Here is a 27538-nt window from a genome sequence, read left to right as displayed (position 1 = left end):
AAAAACGACTTCCGAGGATTTATTTCCTTTTGTTTTATTTAATCACTCCTTTAACGAGGTGACTCCAGCCCTGCCAGGCCTCAGCGCGGCCGGGCGCTGCCCCTCCCCGCCTCCAGGGGGCGCCGCCACGGGCGCCGCGGCCTCCTTCCGGCCCGGCGCGGCCGCCCCGCCCAGCGGCCCGCTCTGCTCCGCGTCCCGCGCTCTTCGCCCGCTCGCAGCGCCCGCGGCCATGCTGGCTTCCTGCCGCCCTGCGCTGTGCACCGCGCTCCGACGGGCAGCGCCGGGCCACCTCGCCTCCTTTCACTGCTCCGCTCGGCGCCTTCGTGCCGCCCGCGTCGCTGTGGTGAGTGGCGGCCGCGCCGGGAGGAGGCCGCGGAGGTTGGAAGGTTGAGGGAAGTGGGGGGCCGGGACAGCACAAGGAGCAGCTCCGAGGAGAAATGTCATGAGAAATTGCCTGTCTGTGCCCGTCCACCCTCAGTACTGTGCTGGCGGAAAGGCGCCTGTGCAGCCGGGGTGGCTACGGCGGTACGGGCTGGTGGGGGTGGGAGGGTTTGGCGTGGCTTCAGGCCTCGCAGAGACCCGCCTGGTGGCAGCGGCAGCTCTAAAGCCTTGGGAGAAGCAGAAGTAGAGGACATAAAGCTGTGTAGAACTTGCAGGAAGCTGGACCAGCAGTGGGAAACATGTAAAAACTGGCATCGGCGTAGTTGTGACCGGGCCGGAGTGGAGTTCTAAGGACCTAAGGCACGGACACATAGAGGCGTCCTGGTTTAATCAGGTAGGCAGGCGGCCGAGCTCCCCGACGCTGCGCATTCGCCCCGCCCCCAGCAGCATGGGGGAGAAAGACAGAAACACAGCAGTAGCTTTTGTGGATTGAGGTAAACAGTTTGAAAGGACAAAAAAGGACGAGAGAACAATAATAATAATAATGGAATTAGAATGTACTAAACAAGTGGTGCACAGTGCGATTGCTCACCAGTCAGTGCCCAGCTGCTTCCCAAGCTGCAGCCCTCGGCCAGCGTTCCCCAGTTTGTATACTGAGCATGACGTTCTGTGGTAAGGGATAGCCCTTTAGCTAGTTCAAGTCAGCTGTTCTGGCCACACTCCTTCCCAGCTTCTTGCTGGCCTCCGTGCTGGCAAGGCAGGCTGAGAGGCTGAAAAGCGCTTGTAAGGACTGCTCAGCAACAACTAAAATTTCAGTGTGTTATCTATAGTATTCTCACACTAAACCCAAAACATGGCACTACCAGCTACTAGGAAGAAAATTATCCCACTGAAACCACGAGAACAGGAAAATATTCAAACTGGATGATGCCCTTCTGCATAGCAGATAGAGCATGTTCAGAATATAAAGCGAAGAGAAGGAGCTACAGGTTGCCAAAGGAAAGCTTAGGCTGTTATCTAGAATCGCAAGTGGATACACTGGAGCTCGGTGGACAGTCTTTGAAGCTTGAACATTGCTGTCTTGACAGCGTAAGAATTAAGAAGGCGCCACCTGCATGAAGAAATCTTTTTGGTTCAGGACTGGGCAGAATGCTAGTCCAAATGTCTAAAAGGTAATTTACCTGGAATGCTGTCATTTTAGCAAATAGAGAGTGGAAAACAAATTTTACTGTTGAGATTAGTGACATAATTTTCCAGCTATGGTAGAAAACAGGCTTGTCATAAAGCAGGTACTGAAATAAGAGAAGGGTATAGTGTTTTAATACTTCAGTTTCAGTGAGTTTCAAAAATATTTTAAAAGTGTTGCTTATAGAAGATAGTTCTAGCACTATTGCTTGTATGTTTGTGTAATCAATCTAAGTTAAATGAAAGATTAAATAAAAAGTTGGAAAGTATAAGGCAGCTCTTAAATATCAGAGCAGTGAAATTGTAGTTGGGATTAACCATGGATAGGATATTCATGGATCTTACAGAATCACAGAATCTTAAGGATTGGAAGGAACCTCAAAAGATCATCTAGTTCAACCCCCTTGCAAGAGCAGGACCAGCTAGAGTAAGCCACACAGGAGCTCATCCAGGTGGGTCTTGAATCTCTTCAGAGGAGACTCCACAATCCATCTGGGCAGCCTGTTCCAGTGCACCTTCACTCTCGCAGTGAAGAAGTTTTTCTTTGTGTTTCTTTGGAACCTCTTATGTTCCAGTTTATACCCATTGCCACTTGTCCTGTCATTGGACATCACTGAGCACAGTCTGGCTCCATCCTCCTGACACCCACCCTTTACATACTTGTAAACATTAATGAAGTTACCCCTCAGTCTCCTCGAAGCCCCAGCTCCCTCAGCCTTTCATCATAAGGGAGATGCTCCACTCCATCATCTTTGTGGCCCTGCATCGAACTCTCTCCAGCAGCTCCCTGTCCTTCTTGAACTTAAGGGCCCAGAATTGGACACAGTATTCCAGATGTGGTCTCATGAGGGCAGAGTAGAGGGGCAGGAGATCCTCTCTCGACTTACTGCCCACAGCCCTTCTAATCATACCTGTGAGAGCAGAGGACTTGGTGTTGTGATCTGAAAGCCCCTTCACGTCTAATGAAGAGTTTCAGTTAAGAGTTTCTGTTCATGTGTCTACGATTAAAAACTTCCAAGCTTCTAAAAACATATAAAACCATGAGAAAAGAAAGTCAATACATGGATTCTCGTTAACTGTTTTTTTTTTTTTGTTAAAAACAACCAACCAAAAAAAAAAGCCCCCCTAGAGTTCACAGATACGCTTTCAGGAACTAGGTAATCCTTTGGATTTTTGAGGTTTTGTTTTGTTCTTATAACCACCGTTTCTCCTGGGTTTTTTAAAAACCCAGTAGCATGCTTCTACTTTGTGAAAGACCCTCTCCACCCACACATGGACAATTGATTGCTTTATGCTTTTAATTCTTCACTGTGCATAAACAAACTGGAAGTGTATTGCCCTGGTAATAAGGAAAAGTCTGGCTAATGTAGTGTCTTTGGATTAGAAGTGATTTAGGTATAGATCTCTGATGTGCATCCTCGGACAGAATGCAGCAGCAGGTAAAGTAGTTTCTCCCAAGTGCAGCCTCGAAGTGCACTTTTGTCCCACTTCTGTGTGATGTGCATTTGGATGAGAAGGTATTTCACACGGAATACAGACCCTTCGTAAATAGACATATGATGCTTGCAATAACCCATTGTGTACACAGTAAAAAACATACCTAAGGATATCATATCAGGATATTAACTCTGAGGAGTAAATACACAAGCTAATAAATAAATATAAGTTCTTCCTGAGACCTATTTGTGATGGGTAGCTATAAATAGGAAATGCCATTTCTGCAGTATGTCAAATGGTGACAGCAGTTGCTAATACTAAGCCAGTGTTGACTGGCTTAGTAAAGACCTTGTTGCTGAGGGGGGTGGAGGAAGGTTTATCGGTTTTATGTTGTTTATTTCGGGGGATTTTATTAAACCTTACCAGGCTTGTTAAAGATCCTTAGGAAGTTTTGTTTCACTTGAAATACTCTTTTGATTTCCTTACTGCAGGTCCTATCTGGTTGTGGTGTCTATGATGGCACAGAAATCCACGAGGCCTCAGCGTAAGTTACTTTATGAAACTATAGGCTCCCAAAAGGTCACCTTTACATGACAGCAGCCTGTAGAATTTAGTTTTGCTCTCTCTTGGCCATCAGGATTGCCCTGAAAGATGCAGCTTCACAATTTTCTCTCGGCATAATTGGGGAGCTCAGGCTGCATTCTTGTAGTACTCGGTGGCTCTACAAAAATGCATCACAACACACGCAGTGGCAGAGCAGTGAGTTTGAGAAAGACTGAGATTTGAGGTTTCAGAAACAAAAATTCAGAGTTCTAGAGTCGATCTCAGGAAAGTTAAGTAAAGACTTCATTTTGTAGTCACTTTGAGCTTCTGTTCCTGGGGCTAAAACTAGTGCTAAAAAATGTTAATGCTGAAGCTGAATTATTAACTCTTAGGTTAATTGCTAAGAGGTGTTTCACCTAGACCTGGATTAAATGTACACAGAGGTGTGTTAATCATGGGACTCTTCTGTTAACACCTGGGACCTTGCAATGGGAAGTTTTTATTGCTATTGGTTACCTGCATAAGAGCACTGAACAAAGAAACGTGTCTCTAGTGTTTACCTGACCCTGCCTTCAGACTGACTTTCTCTTATGCTTTGTGCTTTGGTATTATGTACAAGGATCTTGCTGCTATATGCTCTGTATGCTTTGGTAGGATGTGTGGTTTTCCTTTCAAAACCAGGCAGTGGAATGTCTGTAGCAAGACTTGGGGGCCAGATAGTATCTCTTTTCTAAGGTTTTCATCACATTTTGTCTCTGTTTTTTGTAGCATACTGGTCCACCTTAGTCGTGGGGGAGCTGAGGTTCAGATGTACGCTCCGGATGTTCCTCAGATGCATGTCATTGACCACACTAAAGGGCAACCAGCTGAAGCTGAGTCAAGGTAAAGTCTGTGCTTAATGTGTTTTCCGTGACTGCTGAGCCTCAGTCTCTTAAGCATCCTTCAGACACAGGAGCCTGTAACTGCACTTTCAGCGCTTTCCCTGCTGGCTTTGTTAGATGGTGTTTTGATTGGAGAGAAAATGTTAAATGAGTTTTCCAGACTTGAATATAGTCTCTTAAATACCTGTTTTCCCAGTAACAGTGTTTCAGAAGCACTGATAGCTTCAGTTACTGAGCACCACTGTTCTTCTTGCTTCCTCCCTTCTTCCTCATCCTCTTCCTCTGCAAGAACTTTCTTTATGCTCTTCTGTGCACAAATGCTTAATTCATCTTACTATTTTATTTCTGTTTCTTCAAGGAACGTTTTAGTAGAATCTGCAAGGATTGCTCGTGGTAAAATTGCAAGTCTGGCTAAGCTTACTACAGCAGACCATGATGCTGTGATATTCCCTGGTGGATTTGGAGCTGCTAAAAACCTGTAAGTACCAAGTAAGCGTTAGACTCCTCAAGGAAATAATCTTGATTAGCTATTCATCATCAACTGTGATGCACACAATCAAATCAGGAAGCAATAAATGGCCTTGTTTGCTATATACATAACCACTACTTAGTAGGAAAAACTTTGTAGGTGTTGGAGTTAAGTTGTGCTGTTCACAGTTATTTCCAGTCATAATTCTTCTTGGCATTGTCACATCTTAAATTTTCCAAACAATGTTGGTGAGAATTCTGGAGTTAAGATAATGCACAATGAACCCTTGTGGGAGATTCCTTTTGTGCCTAATGGGGGGAAGCAAAGGTAAAACTTCAATAGATTCAGGTGCTCTTAGCATTATTATTCTTTTTCTTCATGTCTGCCTACTAAAAAGTCCCCTCTTGCATTAGTAAGGATAAAACTAGCTCAAAGTGAGTAGTAGTAATGGTAAAGCCAGCTCAAAAAGATGGGGGATAAAAAGTGTTAGTTTGTGCTGATTATTTACTTAGTGACCTGCCATTTTGTTGGCTTTGAGAAATCTGCACATTATTACCCTCTTGTTACATATTTTTCTTCTTTGAGAACATTGTTGTTCCACTTCCTAGTAATCTTAGAAAGCTGATTTGATAATTCTTATTTCTAGATGTTTATGCCACATAAGGAACTTCCTGATGTACTAGAGCCTTAGAAATGAGTCATTTTGGTTTAAAGCATTGGTGGTCAACTACTGGCATTTCCAACCACCTTTTAGAAGCTGTTGAGTTTGTGATGACTCTTGAGAGCCAGTCTCAGGGCAGATAGGCATCTTTCTTGGTAAGTTTATACTGAGTATGTATAAAGTTTCTTGTTGTGGCAGATCTACCTTTGCTGTTGATGGGAAGGATTGCAAAGTGAACAGAGAAGTTGAACGTGTCTTGAAGGACTTCCACAAAGCAGGGAAACCTATTGGGTATGTATGTTAGTTGCAGAGGCATTTATTTGATAGCGTGAGCATGGGGACAAAGTATGTTTTGTGGAATTGTGCTGCTGTCATTGTTGGAATTTGAAAAAGCCTGTTCTGTTCTGTATCAGTTGTAGCTTATTTTTTGAAACGTATTTAGGGGTTGGACTAAATGATCTCTAAAGGTCCCTTCCAACCCTTACCATTCTATGATTCTGTTTTTCAAAATGCATGTGTTTGGCATAGAAAAGGCTAAGAAAATACTGAGTGAAAGTTGTCTTGTGGTGTCTTTTACACTTGCAAGACTGTGTCCATTTTAATCTTTTCAGTTATGATTGAGTTTTGAAAGAGTGCCATTGCAGAATTGCTCTTACGTTTCTTTTTGTTACAGACTTTGCTGCATCTCACCAGTGTTGGCTGCAAAGGTTCTCTCTGGTGCTGAAGTAACTGTGGGCCATGAAGAAGAGGAAGGTGGCAAGTGGCCTTACGCTGGAACTGCAGGAGCCATTAAAGAACTGGGAGGAAAGCATTGTGTGAAAGAAGTAACCATATCCTTTCCTGTGAATTTTCTTGTTGAGAGACAGTTTAATAATGTGTTGTTGCAGTACCAAATAATGCAGGATCTATGCTTTTCCACTTACAGTTTAGTGGGAGGATGCAATCTACAGCAGATAGCACAGAACATACTGCAGTGCGTGATTAGAAACGTTGTCATCTGTACACAGCTGTGTAGTGAGAACTTCTCAGTTATTGCCGTAGAACTCCTTTGGACACCCAGTAATGCAGTAAATGCTGAGTGAATTTGCACATAAAACTGCCATAGAATCATAGAATGGTAGAGGTTGGAAGGGACCTCTAGAGATCATCTGGTCCAATCCCCCTGCAGAAACAGGTCCACCTAGATCAGGTTGCCCAGGAATGTGTCCAGGTGGTTCTTGAAGACCTCCAAGGAAGGAGACTCCGCACCCTCCCTGGGCAGCCTGTGCCAGGGCTCCCTCACCCTCACAGTTAAATAGTTTTTTTCTTAGGTTTAAATGGGCCTTTTTGTGTTCCAGCTTCATCCCATTACCCCTTGTCAAGAGTTAAAACTGGTCAGTTCTCCTTGAGATGGTTTTTTTTTTCTTTTCCTGAAGGCTAACACTGTAATTCAGAGATATTTTATTCCAGTCAGTAAATTTCATAGGTTTTCTTGTGTTTCTTGAGTGTCCCCACAGATTCCCTTTGCAGCGTTTGTCTTTCTGGCAAAAATAGCTTCAAGTATTTTGGATTATAGATCTCAGCTGTCTTTACAGCTGGAAGGTGTAATATATTTGGAGGTGCTTTTTTATAGGGTAATGGAGTTGTAAGGCTCTGTCAATGACAGTTGTTTTTGCAGAGAGCATGTGCAAGTGAGATGTAGGCTGTGGTTTCCTTAACTCCTTTTTACGAAGCTCACGTGGATGCAAAAAACAAGGTGGTGACTACACCGGCATTTATGTGTGAGACAGAACTACATCATATCTTTGATGGCATTGGGGCCATGGTAAAGAATGTGCTAAAATTAACTGGCAAATAAAAAAAATCAACCATGTTTAAGTGTAGGGTGTAGTATCTAATATAATATGGACCAATGGAATCGTTTTCACCTGCTTGTCCTGTTCACACTCCAGTGAATGCTGATACGAAGCTGATTGATTCCTAACTGCAGGGTTTTCCATGCCCTTCCTGAGAGAGGAGCCTGCAGAAGGGCTTACAGAGTACAAGCAGCCTGGCCTGAAACACAGAGCATTCTTTTGAGCTTTTTCAGCTGGAGAGAACTGTGCAGATGTGCTATGAAACCAGCCCTCCTGATGGACCAGTGTCAAAATCATTTCTGTGGGGGAAAATGAGACTAAAGTCCCTTTCAGAAGCTGAGGGCTGTTGTGTTGCAGGGGTTTAGCAGATGCAGTGGCAGGATATCTAGTGGACAAAGAATGTGGGAGTAGAGAGGAGTTAGTGTGTGCTTCAGGGTTTATGTGCTCACGCCTGTATCTGAGAACTAAAAGCCAGGATCAACTGCCAAGGGAATAGACGTCTTCCACATCTTAATTTAGCTTGGTATTAATCGAATGATTAATGCTTTGATTTTCCATTTCAAAGAATCCTGTTTTCACAAAGGAGCCATTCTGAATATCAATCAGCAGCAGGATATGTTTTAACTGTCACAACAGTAGCACTTTGAAAAATTCATCCATTGGCCCATTATAGTTAAAAAAGGAGAAGGAGAAAATATCCGCTGGTATGACGCACAATTTTGGGGGATTATATCCACGGTAAAGTAAGTGAATGGTAAAACCAATCTCAAACGATCCTTACTTTCCCTGCTTAAGGGATATAAGGCTTTCCCCAAAGAAATATTGTTGAATGTCTGGAGCAATGCTGTGTAAATAAATTTCTGCCTTTATCTCATCCTTGTCTCTTGGCTTTTGTTTGACGACTGTTGATGACTAACTTAACAGTGGTTGATAAGTTCTAGCAGGTTTTCTGGTCACCTTTCTCTTCACATCTGAGACTTTCTTTCCTATATGGAGTTCAGCAGTCTCCTTCCCCCACATCCAAGTTACTTGTCACCTTAGTATTCAACAGGAGTCATTATTTCTCAGATGAAAACAAACAAGCGATGCCCTTTACCTTGTATTGGAGTTCTATTTACATGACAGACATGCTGATGAGAACACTCGTTTTTCTGAAGAGAGTTCTGTGTTTCCTAGGAGAAAAGTACAAGCCTCAGATTGGGTTGGAGTGTGGTAAATACTTTCTGTGGCAAAGGACTTGCTAGAGATGTAGAGTTAATTTTTTATCGGGGGAAGCAAAGGGAAGGAATGAAGCTTTAATATGAATGGTGGGCATGCTCGTCTTGCTTGGCATTCACAGAATAAATATTTTTGCTTCTGGAGCCTCTTAGTATATGATTTATTGTTTTTGTCACTCAAAGTCACGTTAGTATTTGGAAAATTCAAATTAGTACTTCAAAGGTGGCACTGTTTCCTTAGAGGATTGCAAAGAGATCTCTTACGCAGATTACACTCTCCAGCCTGGACACAAAGAGACCGTGCACAGAAACCCAGTCATCGTGGTAGCAGGAGTGGTTCAGAAAGGGGATTTTGGACACGTTCTGAAACTTTTCTCGTTGTTCATCAAATTCTCTAGGATATTTTCAGCGTCAAGTTGGTAAGAAAGCGAGTTTAAAACACTGTCACTGTGTAATTCAGAGCAAATAAATCCTTTCCTGCATGAGCTTTGCTTGAATGTTAGGTGGATGTTCTTAATGCCCATTTTATACACAGAGGTTTAGCAGAGTATGGGAGGTCGTTACTCATATAAAATGTAAAGACATGTTTAAATGTGTCTTTCCTACATCTGCAGGAGTTCTAAAAAACAGAAACAGAAGAAAGTATCACTAAACAGGGATGGTATTGAAACCCCTAGAGCAGAAGAGAACAGCTGCTGCCTGTATAATGGTACCTTCCTCTCTTGTAAGAGTGATTCTAAGTTGAGCTCAGCTCTTCCCATCAGGGACTGAGTTAACTCTTCCATTAGTTCCCCTCACCACAGCAGGTTATGTGTATTTATTTAGGGTTTCTAATATCTACAGTTCCTAGTAATTGCAGCTGTGGTGGCAGAAAGCTTTCTTAAATTCTGAATCATAGATTCAGGTTGTCCCGAGGAAAAAGATGGTTTTATGAAGAAACTGCTATTATCATGCAGTGATCAGCAGTTGCAAGTTGCTTGGTAGATCATCCAGATGTTGCCTTTTTTTTTACAGTCCTCTGACATTCTTTCTTGAATCCAGATACCCACATAATGAAGTCTAGTAATCATCCACTTTGTACCTTTCTGAGCAGATGCAGTGCTGGTCATGTGGATCCCTGACCTGGTAGCTTCCAGGTTGGATTTATCCCGGTAGCCTGTGCTTAGAATCAAGTATGCAAAGTGAAATGCTCACCTAATTTGACGTGACATCTCATCTGGTACATAGGAGCAATACTCTGACATTACACATCAGTGATTGAGGGCTAGGGCTGAGAGGTGTCATGAGAGTAACTGAGAAAGCAGCTCCTCACTGCCTGAAATGTTTTTCAAGGTAGTTACAAAAAGTGAGCTACTCATATTGTGTTGTCAGTGCTGGGAGCTTGGGTGTTTAGTGGGGATGGGACAGACAGATGTGCACTGGGGAAATGAAAGACAGAATTCCAATATCTCCGAGTCTCAGAGTAGTCAGGGTTAGAAGGGACCTCTAGAGATCATCCAGTCCAATCCCCTCCTAAAGCAGGTTCACCTTGATCAGGACACACAGGAACGTGTCCAGGTGTGTTTTGAAAGCCTCTGGAGAAGGAGACTCCACACTCTCCCTGGGCAGCCTGTGCCAGGGCTCCCTCACCCTCACAGCAAAGAAGTTTCTCTTTGTGTTCAAGTGGAATTTCCTGTGTTCCAGCTTGTGCCTGTTACCCCTTGTCCTGTCACTGGGCATTACAGAAAAAAGGCTCACTCTGTGCTCTCAACACTTACTCTTTAGGTATTTATAAACATTAATATAGTTGCCCCTCAGTCTTATTTTCTCCAGGCTAAACAGCCTTTCTCATAAGGCCTCTCAGCCTTTCTTCATAAGGAAGATGCTCCAGTCCCCTGATCATCTTGCTAGCCCTTGACTGGACTTCTCTCCAGAAGTTCCCTGTCTTTCTTGAACCATCCAGAACCAAACACAGTAATCCATATGTGGTCTAACTAGGGCAGAAAACATGTTAGTTTTACAAATAATCACATTTTTTGGCATCTTTTTACCTTTCTTTTTTTCCATCATACAGAGTTACCCTTTTTTAAGGGACAAAGAATCATGCAGGAGAGTTAGCTTTCCTTTTCTCTTCTCTCCTCTCTAATTTCACAGTAATGCACCGAGTACAAACTTCTGCTAATCACATTTTAAAGTATTTTTTTATTAGTGATCTTTTACCTTTGGTGGAAGATGTAAGGTTGGCACCCTGGCTTTCAGCCAGGGTAAATTTTGGAGGGAAATTCCATGTGCGTTTAGAGATTATAATAGAGCCGTTTGTGTGCCAAGCTGGGTTTTTCCTTTCCTTCCATAGGGCTGTATGGAGCTGCGGAGTGGTTTGCTGGTTTCAGCCAAGTGGGTGGAAGTTTATGATGAATATGTTTTGTTGAACGCTATCAGAAGTGAGTAGTTGAATGCATGTGCCTTCTTCAGGCTTCCACAAGGAGGCGTGCGAGACCCGGCTTAACCATCCTGCCGTTCTTCGGCTCCAGAAGGCGTTAAACAACTTGGTCCTGCCGAAAGAGAGCGGTAAAAAAAAGGCATTTCTGCTCGAGTTGTTTTTCTAGGGACACTTTCTAGGGTTAACTTGCGGGGTGCAGGGGAGAGACGGAGTTGCTACCCCTCGGGGTTGTTTGTGCCTGCCTCATTTTGCCCTCGTCGGTGCTTACACTCAAAACTCATTTTGTGAAACGTTTTCTCTGCGGGTTGCTGCCGTGCTCCCAAATTTGACAGTGCTGCTATTTTATTCTAAAAGCAGAAATGAGAGTTAGGGATGGAGGTGCACTTTTCGTTGTTATCCTTCAGTTTGTAGCTAAAACAGAGATACATTTTGGGTGAATTTAGATGTCAGTAGGGGGCCCTTTGTGAACACTGTTTTGTACAGATGTTCGCTTACCCAGGAAAACGTTCCAGCTGTTGTTTTCTGCATGACATGCTTGTGTTGACATTTTGGATGCACAGAGGGAAGCAAACAAACACTACTTCCCACTTGATTAACAAAAAAGAAATAGGAAGTCCAATTCCATCACAATGAATACATTTGTGTCGGTGCCTTGTTAAGACTCATTTCTTCAACACAGTGACTTGTGACTTATCCCCCTGTAAGTGTAATATCACAGATACTTACATTAAGCTCTAAAGCCTCCCTGTGATAGAATTATTACTGAAAGATGAGGGAAAATGTAGTATAAAGTCATAAAAGTCCACAGTGGTAGTGGTGGCGGTGGTGGTTTTCTGAGGGATTGGTTTTCATGGAATCATAGAATCATAGAATGGTAGGGGTTGGAAGGGACCTTTAGAGTTTTCTCTTTGTTTTGTTTCATTTTTTTAAAAAATAATAAAGCTATTATAGCTGAGGTGACCTAAACCCAAGATTTGCACAAAGGAACTTTTTATTAGGACTAGAAATACTCCCGGGAGGAAACACACTTTCTTAAAGGGTCTGTGTGTTTGCAAGCTAGCAGTATCCTCCCATATGTGTGTGTACACATACATGTTTGTATTTTTTTTCAGAGTGAGTGCTTTGATAATCCTCCAACTGCAAATAATTAAGAGTTGCCTGGATTCCAGGGCTTGAGTCTTTTGTTTGAGCTGTTTTTCTTTCTCCTTCCTGTGGCTTTCAGTGACTGAAGGGAAGTGTGCTGGTTGTATGGGTCAGCCTTAGCCCTCAGGAGAATTAAGGAACTGATGTTTGGTTATCTTTTCCAAGGTGATTTTAGTGGTGGGCAGAATCTCTGTGGAAAGAGATAAAGAGGGGAAGAAAAGAGACTAAACTTGGACAGTCCCAGAAGTTGAAATAGAAGTTGCAATGAGAATCTCATCACCCATAGCAACATGATTTTTTCTGCACATTTAAAAGTTATCACCTTCCATGCTTATTTTCAGTATTTTACAGTACCCTTCGTTCAACTGCCAAATATCATGCTGAGTGAATGACCGCTTACCTGAAATAATGGTGAAAATCCTGCATCAAATGTGTACCATTAATTTCTTGCTGATGATCTATACAGGTTGTTTCACTCACATCGTATGGAACTGAAAGGAGCTCAGCAGAAAGCATTAACCAGTTAAATTGGCCTCATTGCAAACATAGATGAGTAAACAAACTCCTTTTTGCCTCTTACTGATTATACCGTCAAATGTGAAAAAATGAACTCACTTTTACAGCCATCCTTTTGCAAGAAGAACGTACAAAGATGTCCTGAAGGTTTATTTAGTGCAGCAGATTATCAGCCTATGCTCTTGCCATATGAAATACGTAGTTGTGGGCCACCAAGATTCTATAACCGAGAGAAGTGTTACATATCTGAAATGTGTGAGTGGTTATTGTGCTCCTTTGTTTTCAAAGCTATCCCTCTCGTTTGCAAGGAAACTCTGGAAAAACACAAGAAGTATGTGCTGCTCATGTTCTGCATATTGAGTGAACTTTAAGACATATGTTTGCCCTGTCATCACCCAGGTAAGGAAAGACAAATCAAGGTCTCCTGGTTGTTCAAACCTTCTGCTACAGTCTCACAGTAAATGGGAATGGTGGTTGTATATTACCACTTGGAATGACATTAGCTACAGCTCTGGGAAAATGTGATAAAAATGGACATTTTATCATTCCAAGTGCTGCTGCAAATCTGAGTCATCTAAAAGTAGAGTTGTAAGCAACATTTAGAGGTCATCCAGTCTTCTCCTCCTCACCCTTCATTACTCCTTCCATCGTCTGCTCATGTGTTTACTGTGATATATGCCAGTTTGCAGTGGCAGGGAGAATCACTGCTGAGGGTGCGAGAGACAACTGAGAGAACTGGGCATTCCTCGTAGGCACCAGCCAGCACAGTGCCCGCTGTTCAAGTCCTGCATGCCTGCATAGAGTAATTCAGATAATTGCTTGCCCAAGACATTTCTGCAGCTGTACAGTCACCCAGCTCGCACTCGGGAGTGGAAGTGCTCATGTCCGTGAGCCTCAACGACTTTTGAAAAGTGAAGGGCTGCTTAAGTGGCTGATAGATTTTTAGAAGTCATACAGTCTTGGAGTCTTAGAGGGCGAGCAGTTCACACTTTTGAGACTGGCAGGCCAAATTCCACCTTTTGGATTTTGTGATTGCACTGGGAGCCTGGCTAAATGTAGGAACATCTGGAATACAGAGAACTCTTAGAGAGGGCACGCAATTGCTCTCACCAGGGGTGAGGGGATTTTTTAAAAAAGTTTTTATTTTTAATACATGTAAACCAAACAAACATGAAATCTGAGACAAATGTGGAAAGTGGGACACAAAAAAGCAGCAATGACAGTATGTACAATTCTTCTATTCATGTCTTTCAGTGAAGCAGGACCCTCAGCTGTGACGCTAAGCTACTCTGTTCACTGGGTAGCCCAAGTACTAACTGAGCTTCACTGCAGCAGCAGCAGCACAGGCTGTGCATGGGATTTTGCTTCTCTTCCCCACCATGAGGAAAGGGCTCCTTGTTTAGAAAACCAAAGGTAACTCCCTCCTTTACCTCAATGGATACCACTTGGAAATTCTTTTTTATTTATTTTTTCCCATTTCCTTGCAAAAATAGTCCTGCCTTTCTGTTGGAAAGAGGGTGGGAGCATTCCAAATAAAAATGACTTGGTGTGTGTCCTGGTGAGTCACTTCCCTCAGCTGGAGGAGGGCTGAGGCTGGAGGAGCGTGCTGCAGTCAACACCACTGCTGCTCACCAGTTCTCCCAATGCTTCTCCCTTCTGTGAGAGGGCAGCTGCAGCAGCTCTGGCCTCAGGCAAAACTTCTGCACTTTCCTCATATTGTTGGTATACAGGATCCTTTCAATTGTACTTTTACGCAGAGCATCTATGTTACCTGAATTGAACATTTCCACAACTAAATCCCTTTCATTTCCATAGGTATCAATTAAAATAATTGTGACCAGTTTTTGATTCTTTTTTTCTCCTTTAAAGAAATAGCATTGTCACAGAAACAGTTTCTTATCGCACAGTTGTAGCTTCAGAATCCAGCTTTTGCACGATGATCACGTTGACCTTGCTGTGTTTCGTGACAAAAAGAGGAGATACTGAACCCAGCCTTCTAAAACTTTTGGCCTATTTAGAAGTGGATTTTGTAATAATACATCACTTCCTTCCTCTGTGTTGATGTTTTGGGAACTTCCATAATCTTTCGCAGTCAGCTTCACCCTTCTGCTGAAGTAATGCTACATTTCTTGTGGAAAAAAGATGTCATTACTGATAGCCCATGACACTTAAGTGTAAAAATAGAAGCTGAAGTTCCACAGGATCAAGATTCACATAAGGTTTCCATCCTTATGTTTCACAAAAGGCAAGCATCTTCCCACTTCTAGTTTTTATCTGACACAGTAATTATCCCATCTCCTCCATTCAGTTCTCTTGAAGGACATCAGATGAGATCTTGGGCAAAAGACCCTCACTAGGGTCAATTATAACTTGACCTTGTAGTTTGGTGAGTCTTTTTTCTTGTCATTAGGGCAAACCCACAGAATCCAAAATAAAATGTCCATACCAGCAGCACTAAAACTGGACTCCAAGAAAACACCAAAAGAGCAGGCTTGCCACCTCTGAGTTTTGCTGCCTTTGCCTTTGTGGAGCACCAAGATGCGGGACACAAACACTTAGTGCTTAGATCTGTTTTCAGCCATTGATGTTTCTTTCACGTGGCTCTGGAGCAATTGTCACGGCAACCCTACAGTGCTGTTCTGCCCCATGAGGTCCTATAGCGAGGGGAATTTCCCAAAAGAACAATTGGCTTCTCCACTTATGGGTGCCAAACCCCCAGTGTGACCAGGAGGTGGAAAAAGATGGGAAGCATAGCGAGACACGGTGTATCAGCAGGGCTACTAGAAGAAATCTGACTGTATCCTGAAAAATTAAACAAGAGAAAGTTGGCATGGAACTGGTGTCTTGACAGGAAGTGTATTTGAACATGTATGATGTATTTTACATGAATGCATTGATGGAGGATGGTTTGTAAAATCATGTGGATTTTGACTCATTTTCAAAACTCTCCTGTACCATTCAGAAAAAAAACAGGCTCAATGTACCATGACAAACCAATTTTTCTCCTTCATTTAAAAAGGCACAGACACTCAGCAGCAATGAAATACAAGGTCCTTTTCTGGATGACCAAGAATATTTGTTACAAATCCTGATAGAGCAACAACAACAACAACAACAACAATGAAAAGAATATCAAACACATTGTCATTCTACCTACTCAGGGCCAGGGGTAGGCATTGTGATTAAGAGTCTATAAAGAATGGTAATGGTGGCAACACTCTATACCATTACTGGTATATAAGCCCCAGTGTGGACACAGGGCACAAATCAGTCTTGGCACAGATGGTACCAGTAACCAACCTGTGAGAGAGATAGTACACAAGTTAAAAAGGATTTTGAATCTCTGACTTAGCTGAGATTTTTTTCCTGTAAGTGTTTAGGTCCAAGAACTTCTCCAGGGAAACCAAGCTGGTCATATTGTAACCTGATCTAGGGGGACCTGCTTTAGCAGAGGGATTGGACTACATGATCTCTAGAGGTCCCTTCCAATCCCTACCATTCTGTGATTCTATATTGTTTTCTATGCCAATTCTTAGGCTGTTCCTATTGCTGTGCTATCAGCTTTCAGTATGTTGCTGCAGTTAACTTATTGCTAGTAGAGGTGCTTCCTCCCCCTCTTCCTAGGACTGTTTGGTGTTAACGTGTAAAGTGAACATCAGGCAGTCCTCAGTAACACTTTGTAAGAAATGTAGGATTATAGCAAGTCTCCTGGACTCTTGTGACCTCTTCCAATCCTAAGCACTTTCCTTTATTTCATAGAATCATAGAATGGTAGGGGTTGGAAGGGACCTTTAGACATCATCTAATCCAACCCCCCTGCAGAAGTAGGTCAACCTACCCCCCAAAAAAAATTCAAATGAATTTTGATTAACCCAGAGGGAGACTCATTAGAAACCCAGAGTGACAGTAAAATTAGACTTTTAAAAATAATTAGGAAAAACAATCAATCCAGCAAATATACAAACAAATGAATCAGAAGTGAAATGAATTGAAACTGTTCATGTTTTATATAAAAACAATAAATATCTGCTGATCTGGTTTTGCCAACAGCAAAGTGTGAGAACTATTGCTGCATACTGTGTCTTTGCTCTCAGCAGGTCACTTAACTTTTCTAAGTGCCTCCAGAAAAACAACTAATTGCTGAAAGTAACTAAAAGACAGAGCTGTGGCTGATGATTTTCCTTAAAAGAAATTGACAACAGGAGATATTTTTTCATTTTTGCCACAGGCTGCCCAGGGAGAGTGTGGAGTTACCTTCTCTGGAGGTTTTCAAAACTCATCTGGACACGTTCCTGTGTGAACTTGATCTAGGTGAACCTGCTTTAGCAGGTGAGTTGGACTAGATGATCTCTAAAGGTCCCTTCCAACCCCTACCATCCTGTGATCTGCGATTCTGTGAAAAGTTAGGCTTTTGCCTTTTGTTCTTTCCTGCATCCCCAAGCCCTGCAAAATCCAACAGCTGAAGTACCTTAAGTTATCTAAAGCGTGTGATTCAGTTTATTCTCCTATAACAAAGCTGAATCACTCCCCTTTGCCTCAATTCCTTTTTAATTTTTTTCTGTGATAATATCTTTTTCATGGTAAGAAGTAATTTATATTGAGGAAAAGTTGCTAGGAAGTTTATGGCTGAGTCAAACATATATATATATATATACACAACTATCTCCTTTAAATATAGCCTGCTTACTTTTTGATTTTGAGAAACTTCCACTGCTACTGCATTAGAAAGCTTGCCCATCTGTAATTTTTTATTTCTTGTGGAAAGTAACAGCCGGAGATGTTCTTGTTTCTGTTCTGTTTGCTTTTATAGTGTTATAATGCAGTGCTGTGTCACTGAAGGCACATGATACCATCTTGACTTTAACTTCATGGGGTTTAAAGACCTTTAACCAGCAAGATGAGCTATCACAGGTTTAACAAGGATATTTCCTGTAGCTTTTCAAGTTGTTTATTGGTCATGATGTACAGAGCTGATTTTTTCTGCGTGGTCATGACATGAAACACTAAGGAACATTTCTCTTCCTTAGTTTCGATTGAAGTTTATTGCTGGTTAATCCGTCTGTGATGTTGTATTGTGGCTGAATTTATTATGTTAACTGTAATATAATTATTACCAGGTAATAGATTACATCCTTTTGCTCCACTGAGTAAATACAAATTGCAGCTATTGTGGGGTTTTTATAGGATAACGTGTTATAGGTTTGATACCAACTTAAGTTTTTGTAGAGCTAATAAGAACAATTTGGCTTACAGGCAGGATTTTTATGGGAGAATTTATTGACAATGGCGTGTCAGAGCTGGATGTCCCTTCTGTATTGCACTCACTCCAGAAATACTTACAAAGGACCCTAATGTTGTTACTTCTCTGTAACAATTAAACCCAGACATTAACATCTGCACTATACTTCAGAATCACCTTTGGATGAGATCTGCTTTAATTTTCACAGAGGAGCTTGTGTGGAGTCATTAATAATGTACTTTTAGAATATTTATTACTTTTTTTGTCCAAAAAGCCCCCTCTTCATCTGGTAATTCATTCATACCAAGGCAATTTATGAAGGCTTTTACTCCTAGGACTGAATGGCTTCCATGTTACTTGGGTTTTATTGATTTTTCATGATGCCTATAATAGTATGTAGCTTTATGGACTAGTGACTGCTGACACTTCAGTAGTATTCTTTTTGCTGTCTTGGTCTGTCTTAGAGGTGGAGGTATTTTCCCCAGTCTGAGACAGCTGTATTTTGCTAGGTTTTGTAAGAGAGAGCAAGCATTGTAAGTCTGTTGGATTTTCTCTATTCAGCACATTTTACCAATCTTGCAAATTCAAGTCAGAGCACTGGATAATCACATAGACATTTGGCAGGTTAAGGAGTATTGACTTACCAGAAGGGGAAGGAACCTCCTCATTGCTAGATGGAGCTGGAAAAAAACCACAATAATCAAAGTTATCTGTTTGAGTTTAGAACAGAAAAAAGGTACTGATGATTCATCTAAGGGTTATTGGGGTTTTTTTTTTGAGAAAGAATACATTTTTCAGACAAATGGAAAATTTAAATATGGTCACAGAATTAAATCAGAGTAAAAGGTACCTTACTGCTCTCAAAAATTAGATGAAGAAAGCATTTTCACTTTGCATTTTCAGAACACTGTTTTTCCATTTTGAAAACTACAAAACATTTCCCTTTGAAATTTTTTGAACAAAAGTGTTTCTTATTATATTTTAAATATGTTTTGAAAACATTAATATTACTGAAACCCAGATTTTTTTTCTATTTTAAGCAGTATTGAATGTGTGTGGTTGACCATCATAAAAATTTTCATCTGATTGATTCAAGCAAGACACCTTAAAAGACTATGATTTGTTTTAACATGTATCTCTTGCTTTTTCAGCTGCTCAACAGGTCAAACCCAAAGCCCCATCATTCTGCTGACCATGCTTCTAGCTGTTTCAAATATATTAGGTCAGTTTTTTTACATTATTCAAACATGTGATACAGTCTCACTAATTTTCCTAAGAAAGAAAAAAATAATTATCATGTGTACAACCTTGCCACCAGGACCAGATCTTCTGGCTGAAAAGGAAAAAGTAACTGGCAGCTGCTCATCCTCCATCTGAAAAGGTATATTGCCTGGACTTTGGATCCAGTTAGCAGAGGCGAAACTAACTCTACTTCACGGACCAGAATGCAAACAATGAAAACAAACTTTCGTGTTCCTCTTGGCCAAGGTGGATCCAGGACAGCACAAACCCATAGATAACCCAATGCTTAAAAGTCGAGGACACCTCATTATTCATAAATGTCTCCTGTGAAGGGCGGGAGAAGAGGCGGGCAGATTGCCTTCAGGAGTCCTGCTGCTTCTGTGGATATTCTGTACTAAAGCTTAACAAAGATACACTGAAGCTTAACAAAGGCGATTTTTTCCCCCCCATCCTTCTCACTTGTTCTTCCAACAAAAGCAAGGAACAGAATGAAACTGGGTGAGGATTGAAGTTGAAGTTGTACCAGTTGATGGCCGCATATGGCTTGTCAACAAGAAATGCTGCCCTTAAGTCCCTCCCTCTGAACTATGAAAAAAATCTTACCTGAAACAGTGAGTTTAATTTTAGATTTCTGCGTGGGATGAGCCCCATTCTGCTTGTAGATGCAAGTATATACAGCTGTGTCCAGCAACTGGACATTGGAAAGCTTTAAGGAAAAGTTTCCATGCTTCATCTGGTCCCAGAAAAGACTAGTTCTGCCACGATACTGTTTGTCCTGGCGCTCCAGTGAATCCTGCCCATTGCGAGAAAAATGCACTAAGACAGAGTCTACCTGCCAGTAGAGCATTGAATTGGAAGGGATCAGCTTTCCAGGAGAAGTGGTGGTGCAAGGCAAAATGACAGTTTCTCCAACAAACGCATGGCATGTTTTGTCTGGCTGACCTGGAATAAAAATCAGACAACTTTCTCAGTGTGCAGCAGACCTAGGGACACCAGGTTTCCTATAATTTGTCTTCATCTCATCGTTATTACTTCTCTTCCTCCCCCCTTCTTCTGCACATGTCTTCCTGCTCCCAGCCAGGCAAGAGGCAGTATGTGCTATGCCAAGACTGAGAGCCATGTATGCTCAGTGCTCAGCCAAGCTGTGCAGCACAACAGATGTTGCTGTGTGCAAGTTGCCTTCACTTGGTCAGTGAGTGTGGGTGCTGCTTGAACTTGCCTCCTTAGCTGGTGATTTTTCTTCCCGCTTCAGAAGATCTTAGTCTTTGAGATTAGGTGTCTGATTTGATTTTAATTAATCACTCAATTCATAAGAAAACAGGATGCAGAAAAGTGAAGGTGGGCAGACATGGTTAAGTAAGTTTTAGTTTTGTAGGAAGTCTGGCTGAAAAAAAAAGAGAAGTGTGAAACGGGTGTTATATCAGCAAGAGAAAAAAGTCCTGGATGAGTTTGGTGTCCCTCAACTCCCGTTGTTTGCCTATCAGATCAGGGCTCCCAATTTGTAAATCATGTGTTAGAGGCCTCCATCTCCCTTCCCCTACAATATCTTGCAGACAGTCTGACAGAACAGCGCTTATTTTCTGCAAGTCTGGCATGGTGCACTCTTGCTAACACCTGCTCTATGGCCTCTCATACTTTTTGATGTTGTTTCACCTAGTACCCCACAAAGAACGTCTGTCATTCTCACTTGAGCCAAAAGACTTTTCCAAGGCCTCGGGGACACAGATACTTTGTATGGGTGGCCTGGACATCTGGCAGAGGTGCTACCAACCAGTTCCAACACATGCAAGAATCGGGGTGAGGATAACTTGCTGGTCAACAAACAGACAGACAGGCAGGGCGAGAAGCCAGATGCATCTCACTTTTATATTCACTGCTCATTTAATAACTTTGATACTAATATTTTTTATGAATTCTTCCAAGTCAGCCAAAAATATACTAAAATTTGCACTCATGGCTAAGTCTGCCACTATCATGGTAAGAGAACTCTTACTAGGTTGTGGTGGTTTACTTTCTGGGGAAGACTGAGTTATGGAAGAAGATTTCTATACATTTATAAAGCACAGATAACTAGGTATTTTCAGCACAGATTGTGAGCTTAAATTAACACTTTGACCAAACCTGTTTTCTAAGATGATTTTATAAATGAAAATGTAGATGAACTAATTTGGATGGAAAACTCATTCCCTGCAGAGAGCACAACAAAAGCAACACGAGTCTGCAATTGTGCCAAGGAGAAAAGCTAAAATTCACTGAGAAACAACGCAGTCTATTTTCATGGCTAAAGTTCTGCCAAGCATAAGGGGTAAGCAAGAAGTCTAAATGCAGAAATAAATGTTCCTGGTGTCAGTGTGATCATTCCTGTGTTCCAGGCCTGCAGAAAGTCTGTACATAGATTGGTGTAAACACCAAAGAGAGTACCCAGTTCCCTCTTGGAGTCACAGGCATCAGCCAGGGCTGAGCTTGTTACATGCTCAGGCCTCTGTTTCCATATTAATCACTGTCTGTTTTGAGGCTGTCACATTGTGTCTATCCAGACAGAGATAAAAGCAGAAGGAGAAGTATAACTCAGAAAGCTAAATCATAGAGCGAAGTAAGCATCTTTGATTATAACTCTATCATCAAACATCTGCTTTCCTTAGGTTTTCATAGTTTTCAGCTGAAAACCCCAGTCCACTTTTACCTAACAATATAAACTGTTAGCTGAACAAAACACAGTGCTATTTCTGGTTGTTAGTGGAAGGGGACTTCCCTCACTGTGTGGAGACCTCAACCGTTTTCAGAGTGTCAGTTATTGACCAGGTTTTTCTTCTCAAGGGGAACCTGAATTACAAGGGTATCCAAACAAGGGTCTTTATTTATAGTAAAGCTCAGCCTGTACTGTACTGTAGTCTTACTGTCATGGCCCATATGACCCTATGCTCCCCGGGGAGACTGTTTCAGCCCCTCAATTAGTGATGTACCCAGGCAGGGCTGTTAGCTGAACTCAGTGGAGAGCCAGGGTCAGCTGAGGGAGGGCAGGGAGGCCTGAGGCCTGTCTCTGATCTGTTTGGGCCTAGGGGGCTGAGTAAGGTCACGCTCAGTGGAGCGTCTCTGAGGCAAGGCCATGTCTGAAAGTGGACTGCAGTTGTGGCTGATAGTAATTAGTTCACCATAATGGCAAGATGAGTGAGCCTGAGGCTGCAGCAGGTGTTTTATAAGCCATGGAAGATGTGAGCTGGAGGAGAAGAGCTTTCTGTTGGGAAGAATCCTGTCCATAGAGTGCCATTAGGAGAGATAGTGCTTGCAACATACGATGTTGCCCATAATAATCCTGAAATCAACAAAACTCGCATCTCTTTTCAGAAAAACAGACAATAAGCATTTGCTTAACAAAAGAGGCAGAAAGAGTGATGGTCCTATCTTCTGACTGTCATCACTTCTGAATTTTATATTGGTTTTAGAAGCACATCTAGTTGGTTTTGTTGTCTTTGTTCTTTTTCTGAAAATGGAGGACAACAATGCCCAATACATCTAAGCCTAACATCACTGTTCCTTTCCTGTCTACTATGCTGTACAAACCTTGTAACACTTGCGATGACTCTATAAACATCCATGGGGTTCAGCTCACCCTGCTACCAGCTAAAAACCAGGACAGCAGTAGGCAAAGAAGGAGGCACTGCTGAAGTTGCCTAGGACAAGAACAGATGAGTGAAATCTGGCTGTAATGAGTTGTTTAATGGAGCCTACAGCTGCTCAAGGTCTTTTGTAGATGAGAAGAACAGACTTCTGGGTAGAAGTCAAACAAGTGCTCTTATGGAAGCCAGTCTCAAGAAGAAGTGTAAAGTCATGTTGAAGATTGGTGATGCTATCTTAAATGTCTCACTGAGGTTATTGATATGCCAGAAGCAGAGAGCTTTCTAGCCAGAAGACTGAAGCAGGTGTACAGTGAGCGATGAGGATGCTGGCAGATGCTGCTGGTGTGCATGAGACAGGGTGAGTAGTTCTCATCTGATCTCGTAAGCTCTGCACATTGAAGATGTTACTTTGGAAAAAATGCCTGCAGACCCACAGCTTTCACTTAAGCTGTGAGACACAAATATAAAGTGACATGATTCTTTTTTGTGGATTTTTCTTTTTAGATGTGCACTTTAAGTGTTGTTCAGACATTTAAGACTGTCAAGGTGAAGTTGAATGAGCTAACCTGTGCTAATCCGTAAAATTTCTGTAATGAGAAAACACTGCTGTTTCACTATCCAAAGTGTGATGCAAGGAAGCTCCTTAAGACTGGGCTTTTTTGTTTCTCCCTCTTTCTTTCCTGAAGATGGTCTAGGGTAATAATCCTTTTTTATTAACTATATGATGCTTATACCAGAGGAATCTGGAATGCTGGTAAATGATCTAGAGTATGACTTGAGCAAAAGGACATGGAAGTAAAAAGCTCTTAAAAGTGTTCCTCAAGTTCTCTCTACTGATATCAGGGCAATTCTGATAATGGACAAAGTAGTTCAGTAATGAAAGTAATAAGTTGAGCAGAAAAATGTTCCAGTGTTAGAAACAAGGAAACATGGAATTTATTGTATTTCTAAGTTCTTAATGAGCTCAAACTGAAGTGTGTTACCCTGACAAGGTGGTGGTGTGTGATTCCCTACAGTCTTACTTCTTACCTACATGCAAAAGTATTTTCAGGAAGGTAGGGGGCTGTTTACAGTCCCAGTTGCTTGCTCAGAATACTGAATTTTAATTTCCTTATTTTTGGTGGGTGAGGGGAGAGAAGAGTCAAAGGGCAGTCACTTAGATGGGCCTGCACATTTGCAGGTGCTACTTGGAAGCACATGTCTTGAATGGCATTAGACTTTTCACACTGCTTTTTGGAGATGTACCAAACTTTTTTTTCCTAAAATTGTCAGTTATGGTTCCAGGAGACAGAGAGATTAGTTCCAGATGAAGTGTAAACCCCTGAACTACCACAGTGCCTGTTAAATGTGAGGCACTTCTGGGCAAACAGAGAAGCCTTGACCACACACAGAGGTTTTAATATTGCTGAATTTAAGCCTCAGGTAAGGAAATCATAGGGAGTGTCCCCTGAAGCTTGTAGAAAGCTCCCTCACCAGTACATACTAGTGTATTCCTTCCATAGGGAAGATCGTATCTAATCTATATAATGTCAGAAACCCAACTCTGCTAAAACATGACAGGGTGTGTGCAAAGATTCTAGGAGGGGGGCTGCTGCTGGTCTCCAGTCCTTTCACTTCCTTGTGTTTTAAATACAAAACCAGATGCAAGGTAGTTGGGGGTTGTAAAGGATGAGATTCCAAGTAATCCATAATATGTTGGAAATGGTAGGGTGTTTTTAAGGATGTGTGCAGGAGAAAATTTATAGCTAAAGATTTGTGGCCTAAAACATCCTTACCTCGAAACCACTTCACTCAGATGTAGATGTTTATCTAAAGGTTACTACCTGTATTTGCAAACCTTGGAGTATGATGAAGTATATTCAAAGCAAAGCATGAATTTGTTTTGTTTTGTGCCAAGATTCTCAGTTTGCAGTTTGTGTATTCACCTACAAATACTTCCACAAACTTCCAGATATGTGTTATAGTATATTTACCTCTGGTTAGAGATGCAAACAGTAAACAGGCAGCCATCCAGGAAACAGTCTCCCTATTAAAGTGAGAGAAATGCCAAATGCTTTGTTAGAATGCTAGAGCAGAGATCAAAGATCTTTTCTTTGGCATAATTTATGCCTTATTTCACAACTTCCTCATCTGTGAAAAGAATTTGGATATGAAGCTGGATAGGTTGTAAACCCCATCTTGTTTTGTCATCTAGTCTTGGTGTGGATTGATCTCTCACCTATAGCTCTTAATTTACTCAGTGGTTGTAGTGGGATGAGGCTTTAGTTTAGAACTAAAGTTTTAGTTTAGAGGCTTTAGAACACCAGACCCATTCTTCCTGCTTGTGTTCTTGTGTGGACAAAGTCAATTGTGTATATATAGTCACAATATTCTTTTGAGATTACTTTCTATCAGTAATTAAACTTTCTCTGCCCCCAGACTTCAGCTGCTTCACAACACAAGAAAAGCATATCTTACCGTTTCATTTTTGTGCTTTCCCAGCTGTTAGGAATCCCTCCTGATCACAAGCTTCACCAGGTGCTCCAGCCACTACTTTTGTCTCTGCAAAAGTGAAAGTGTGAAAGGGTTTTAAGTTTTGTTGCCAAAAGTATTTCTCTAGAAGAGGGATAAGTTATTTACTAGCACTTTGTTTGCTGTGGCTGGCTGTTTTCTTTCACTCTTTGTATATAATACAAGCAATATTACATACTTTATGTGCATGTAGTGTATTATATATGCTCTGTATCTATAATATAGAAATATATGCAACAGTCTATTTACAATCTGAATACACTTTTACAACACATGCAATGTATTCAGTTTCATGTGTAGGATGGATGTGAGTCACAAGCTGTTCATTTACTAGCTCTGAGCTTTTAACCTGATGAAAGGATTCTTGTTCTACAGCCAGCTGAAATCAAAGAAGCTGGTGAACCCTAAGGGGGGTTGTATTTGTCAAGAGGAGTAGGTACCATCCCTCACACTAACAAATACTGCTGGAGCTGCATATTTACCAATAAAATACAGACACTGATAACAAGCCTATAAAGACCATGCCACTTAAAAGAACTGCTTTTATGAGGAGATTGTTAAATAAGGTACTTTCTCAAAGAGTTAAAAACACCCTCAACCAAACAAAACAGCAGAGGAGGGAAGAACGTGGGTTTTGGGCATAAGGAGTACGAATATGCAAATGTTCTTCCTCCCATGTTCTCCAGACACAATGCTGACGGGGGAAGTAGCATCTCAGCCAAGGTCCTCTTGGCAGCTCTGTCTGAGGAAGATGCTAGTGCTGTTCTCCTGGCTATTGGTCCTGGTGCAATGGTGCTTTCTGTGGTGAGCAAGACCTAAGAGCTAGATTTCTGTGTTTCTCTGTCTTCCCCTCACAGCCAAGCCCTTGTTAGGCTTCATTTACCAGGCCTTTCCTGATACTGAGTGGAAGCCATCTTCCATCCCTGACTTGACATTAAAACCAGCATGCCCTCTGTGTTTTTGATGAATTTCTCCTGTGGTTGCCTCCCTTCCCATTGTAATGGTCATTGTTTCAAGCAAATGTATAAATTCATGCCAAGTGAGTGTATTCTGTGTGTGTTTGTTTCCTGACTGCCATTTGTAAGTGAAACTGAGGCACTGATGGCCTCTTTTACCTTCCTGACTACGTGGTGCCCTGCAGAGTTTATCCTCCCTCTCAGGTTTGTACAGATGTTCCACTCCACAAAAGGCTGATCTGCAAAAACACCAGGAGAAAACTTGTGCTCTGGCCTGGCTCAGGGGTAAGGTGAGGGTGAATTGCAAGAGACCAGGGCTCCACACCAACTTGTTAGGCAGCAGTCAGGCCTCTTGTCAGGCTGAAGGAAGGCAGCCTAGCAGCTACTGCTCTGCAGCTGTGCTCTGTAGCAGTATTGTGGCCATGTCCACCCTCTCTGCAGGTAAAGGGAGTCCTTATGATATCTCCCTATGCAGAAAGAATGAAAAATTTTGGTAGATGTGACCAATTAACAAATCTGTAAAGGTGCAATATCAGCAGATAGGAATGACTCAAAAGTCAGAACTCATAGAGTTCTGAAGAGTTACTTATTTTCTAACAATTTTAATTGTGACTCAAGAACCACATGAAGGTGGTTGTTCCAGCCCAGACAGCTTGTTTGTGTCTCTGGCTTTGACTGACTTACTCTTACAGATTCCCTGTGGAGTTTTTGGTTCTCTCAAATGCCTATACAGAAGTCTTGGACTGGAGAGGAAGTGGGATCAGACCTCAAATACCAAGTTGCATCCAAATTGCATGTGAATGTTGAGATCTCTTGCCATCCTCGTGCTTTTTTCACTTCCCTACTGAAGTTAAAGCTTCAAGAAGGAGCAAGTCAGATTTTGTTTTAGGAAGCAGGATCTAACAGTAGGAATGCTTAAGATTGGTCTAGCTGGAATGCCAGACTTTTAATTTAGCTTACTCCAGTACTGTTTAGTTGAAATAACATTTTTCCAGATTGAACTGAGTCTGCTTGGATCGAAAGTGTTTACACTAAGCCTCCAGAAGGATTCTTTTTGGTACATTAAATGGGAGAGCTGTTCTCATCTATGCAGTTCAGCTGGTGTAAGATGTTTTGGTCACCACGTGGATCAGAGTTTAAAAGTTTCTGTTTAATATTGCTCATGTGTTTAAAAAAATATTTATTTTGAAGTGCTATCTTAAATGAATAGAAAGTTTAGGCAAGTAACAAATAGATATTTTTTTTGTGAGTTTGGATTTGTTGGGTTTTTTTTCAAATTTAAAACT

The 27538-nt window shown here is 41.7% G+C and overlaps 2 protein-coding genes across 5 annotated transcripts in view; one reads left to right on the top strand and one right to left on the bottom strand.

The window, feature by feature from the left end:
- The first annotated feature begins 159 nt into the window (after positions 1–159).
- Positions 160–8266, top strand: GATD3 (glutamine amidotransferase class 1 domain containing 3). 4 transcript variants are annotated; one of them, XM_062000553.1, is made up of 8 exons: positions 326–343; positions 1914–2018; positions 3495–3547; positions 4315–4428; positions 4786–4905; positions 5756–5848; positions 6231–6387; positions 7266–8266. In XM_062000553.1, the coding sequence occupies exons 4-8, from the start codon at positions 4355–4357 to the stop codon at positions 7392–7394; spliced, it is 573 nt and encodes a 190-aa protein (XP_061856537.1). In that variant the 5' UTR covers positions 326–343; positions 1914–2018; positions 3495–3547; positions 4315–4354; the 3' UTR covers positions 7395–8266. The 4 variants fall into 4 exon arrangements, with proteins under 4 accessions (XP_061856507.1, XP_061856537.1, XP_061856518.1 ...); XM_062000534.1 differs by lacking the exon at positions 326–343 and adding an exon at positions 1470–1553; XM_062000523.1 differs by lacking the exon at positions 1914–2018 and having other exon boundaries at positions 160–343.
- Positions 8267–13871: 5605 nt separating this feature from the next.
- Positions 13872–27538, bottom strand: part of LOC133625846 (myelin-oligodendrocyte glycoprotein-like) — a 34859-nt gene continuing 21192 nt past the window's right edge. The window contains exons 2-6 of the mRNA XM_062000511.1: positions 25243–25326; positions 24759–24811; positions 19772–20110; positions 18571–18606; positions 13872–15489 (exon numbers count right to left, since the gene is read on the bottom strand). Coding sequence (XP_061856495.1) covers positions 15386–15489; positions 18571–18606; positions 19772–20110; positions 24759–24811; positions 25243–25250 — 540 coding nt within the window. The 5' untranslated portion in view covers positions 25251–25326 and the 3' untranslated portion in view covers positions 13872–15385. The remainder of the gene's footprint in view (positions 15490–18570; positions 18607–19771; positions 20111–24758; positions 24812–25242; positions 25327–27538) is intronic.

This window comes from Colius striatus, chromosome 1 (assembly GCF_028858725.1).
Source record: "Colius striatus isolate bColStr4 chromosome 1, bColStr4.1.hap1, whole genome shotgun sequence".
Classification (NCBI taxonomy): domain Eukaryota; kingdom Metazoa; phylum Chordata; class Aves; order Coliiformes; family Coliidae; genus Colius; species Colius striatus.
The sequence above is the reverse complement of the archived record's forward strand: the minus strand, read 5'-3'. Positions and strand labels throughout refer to the sequence as shown.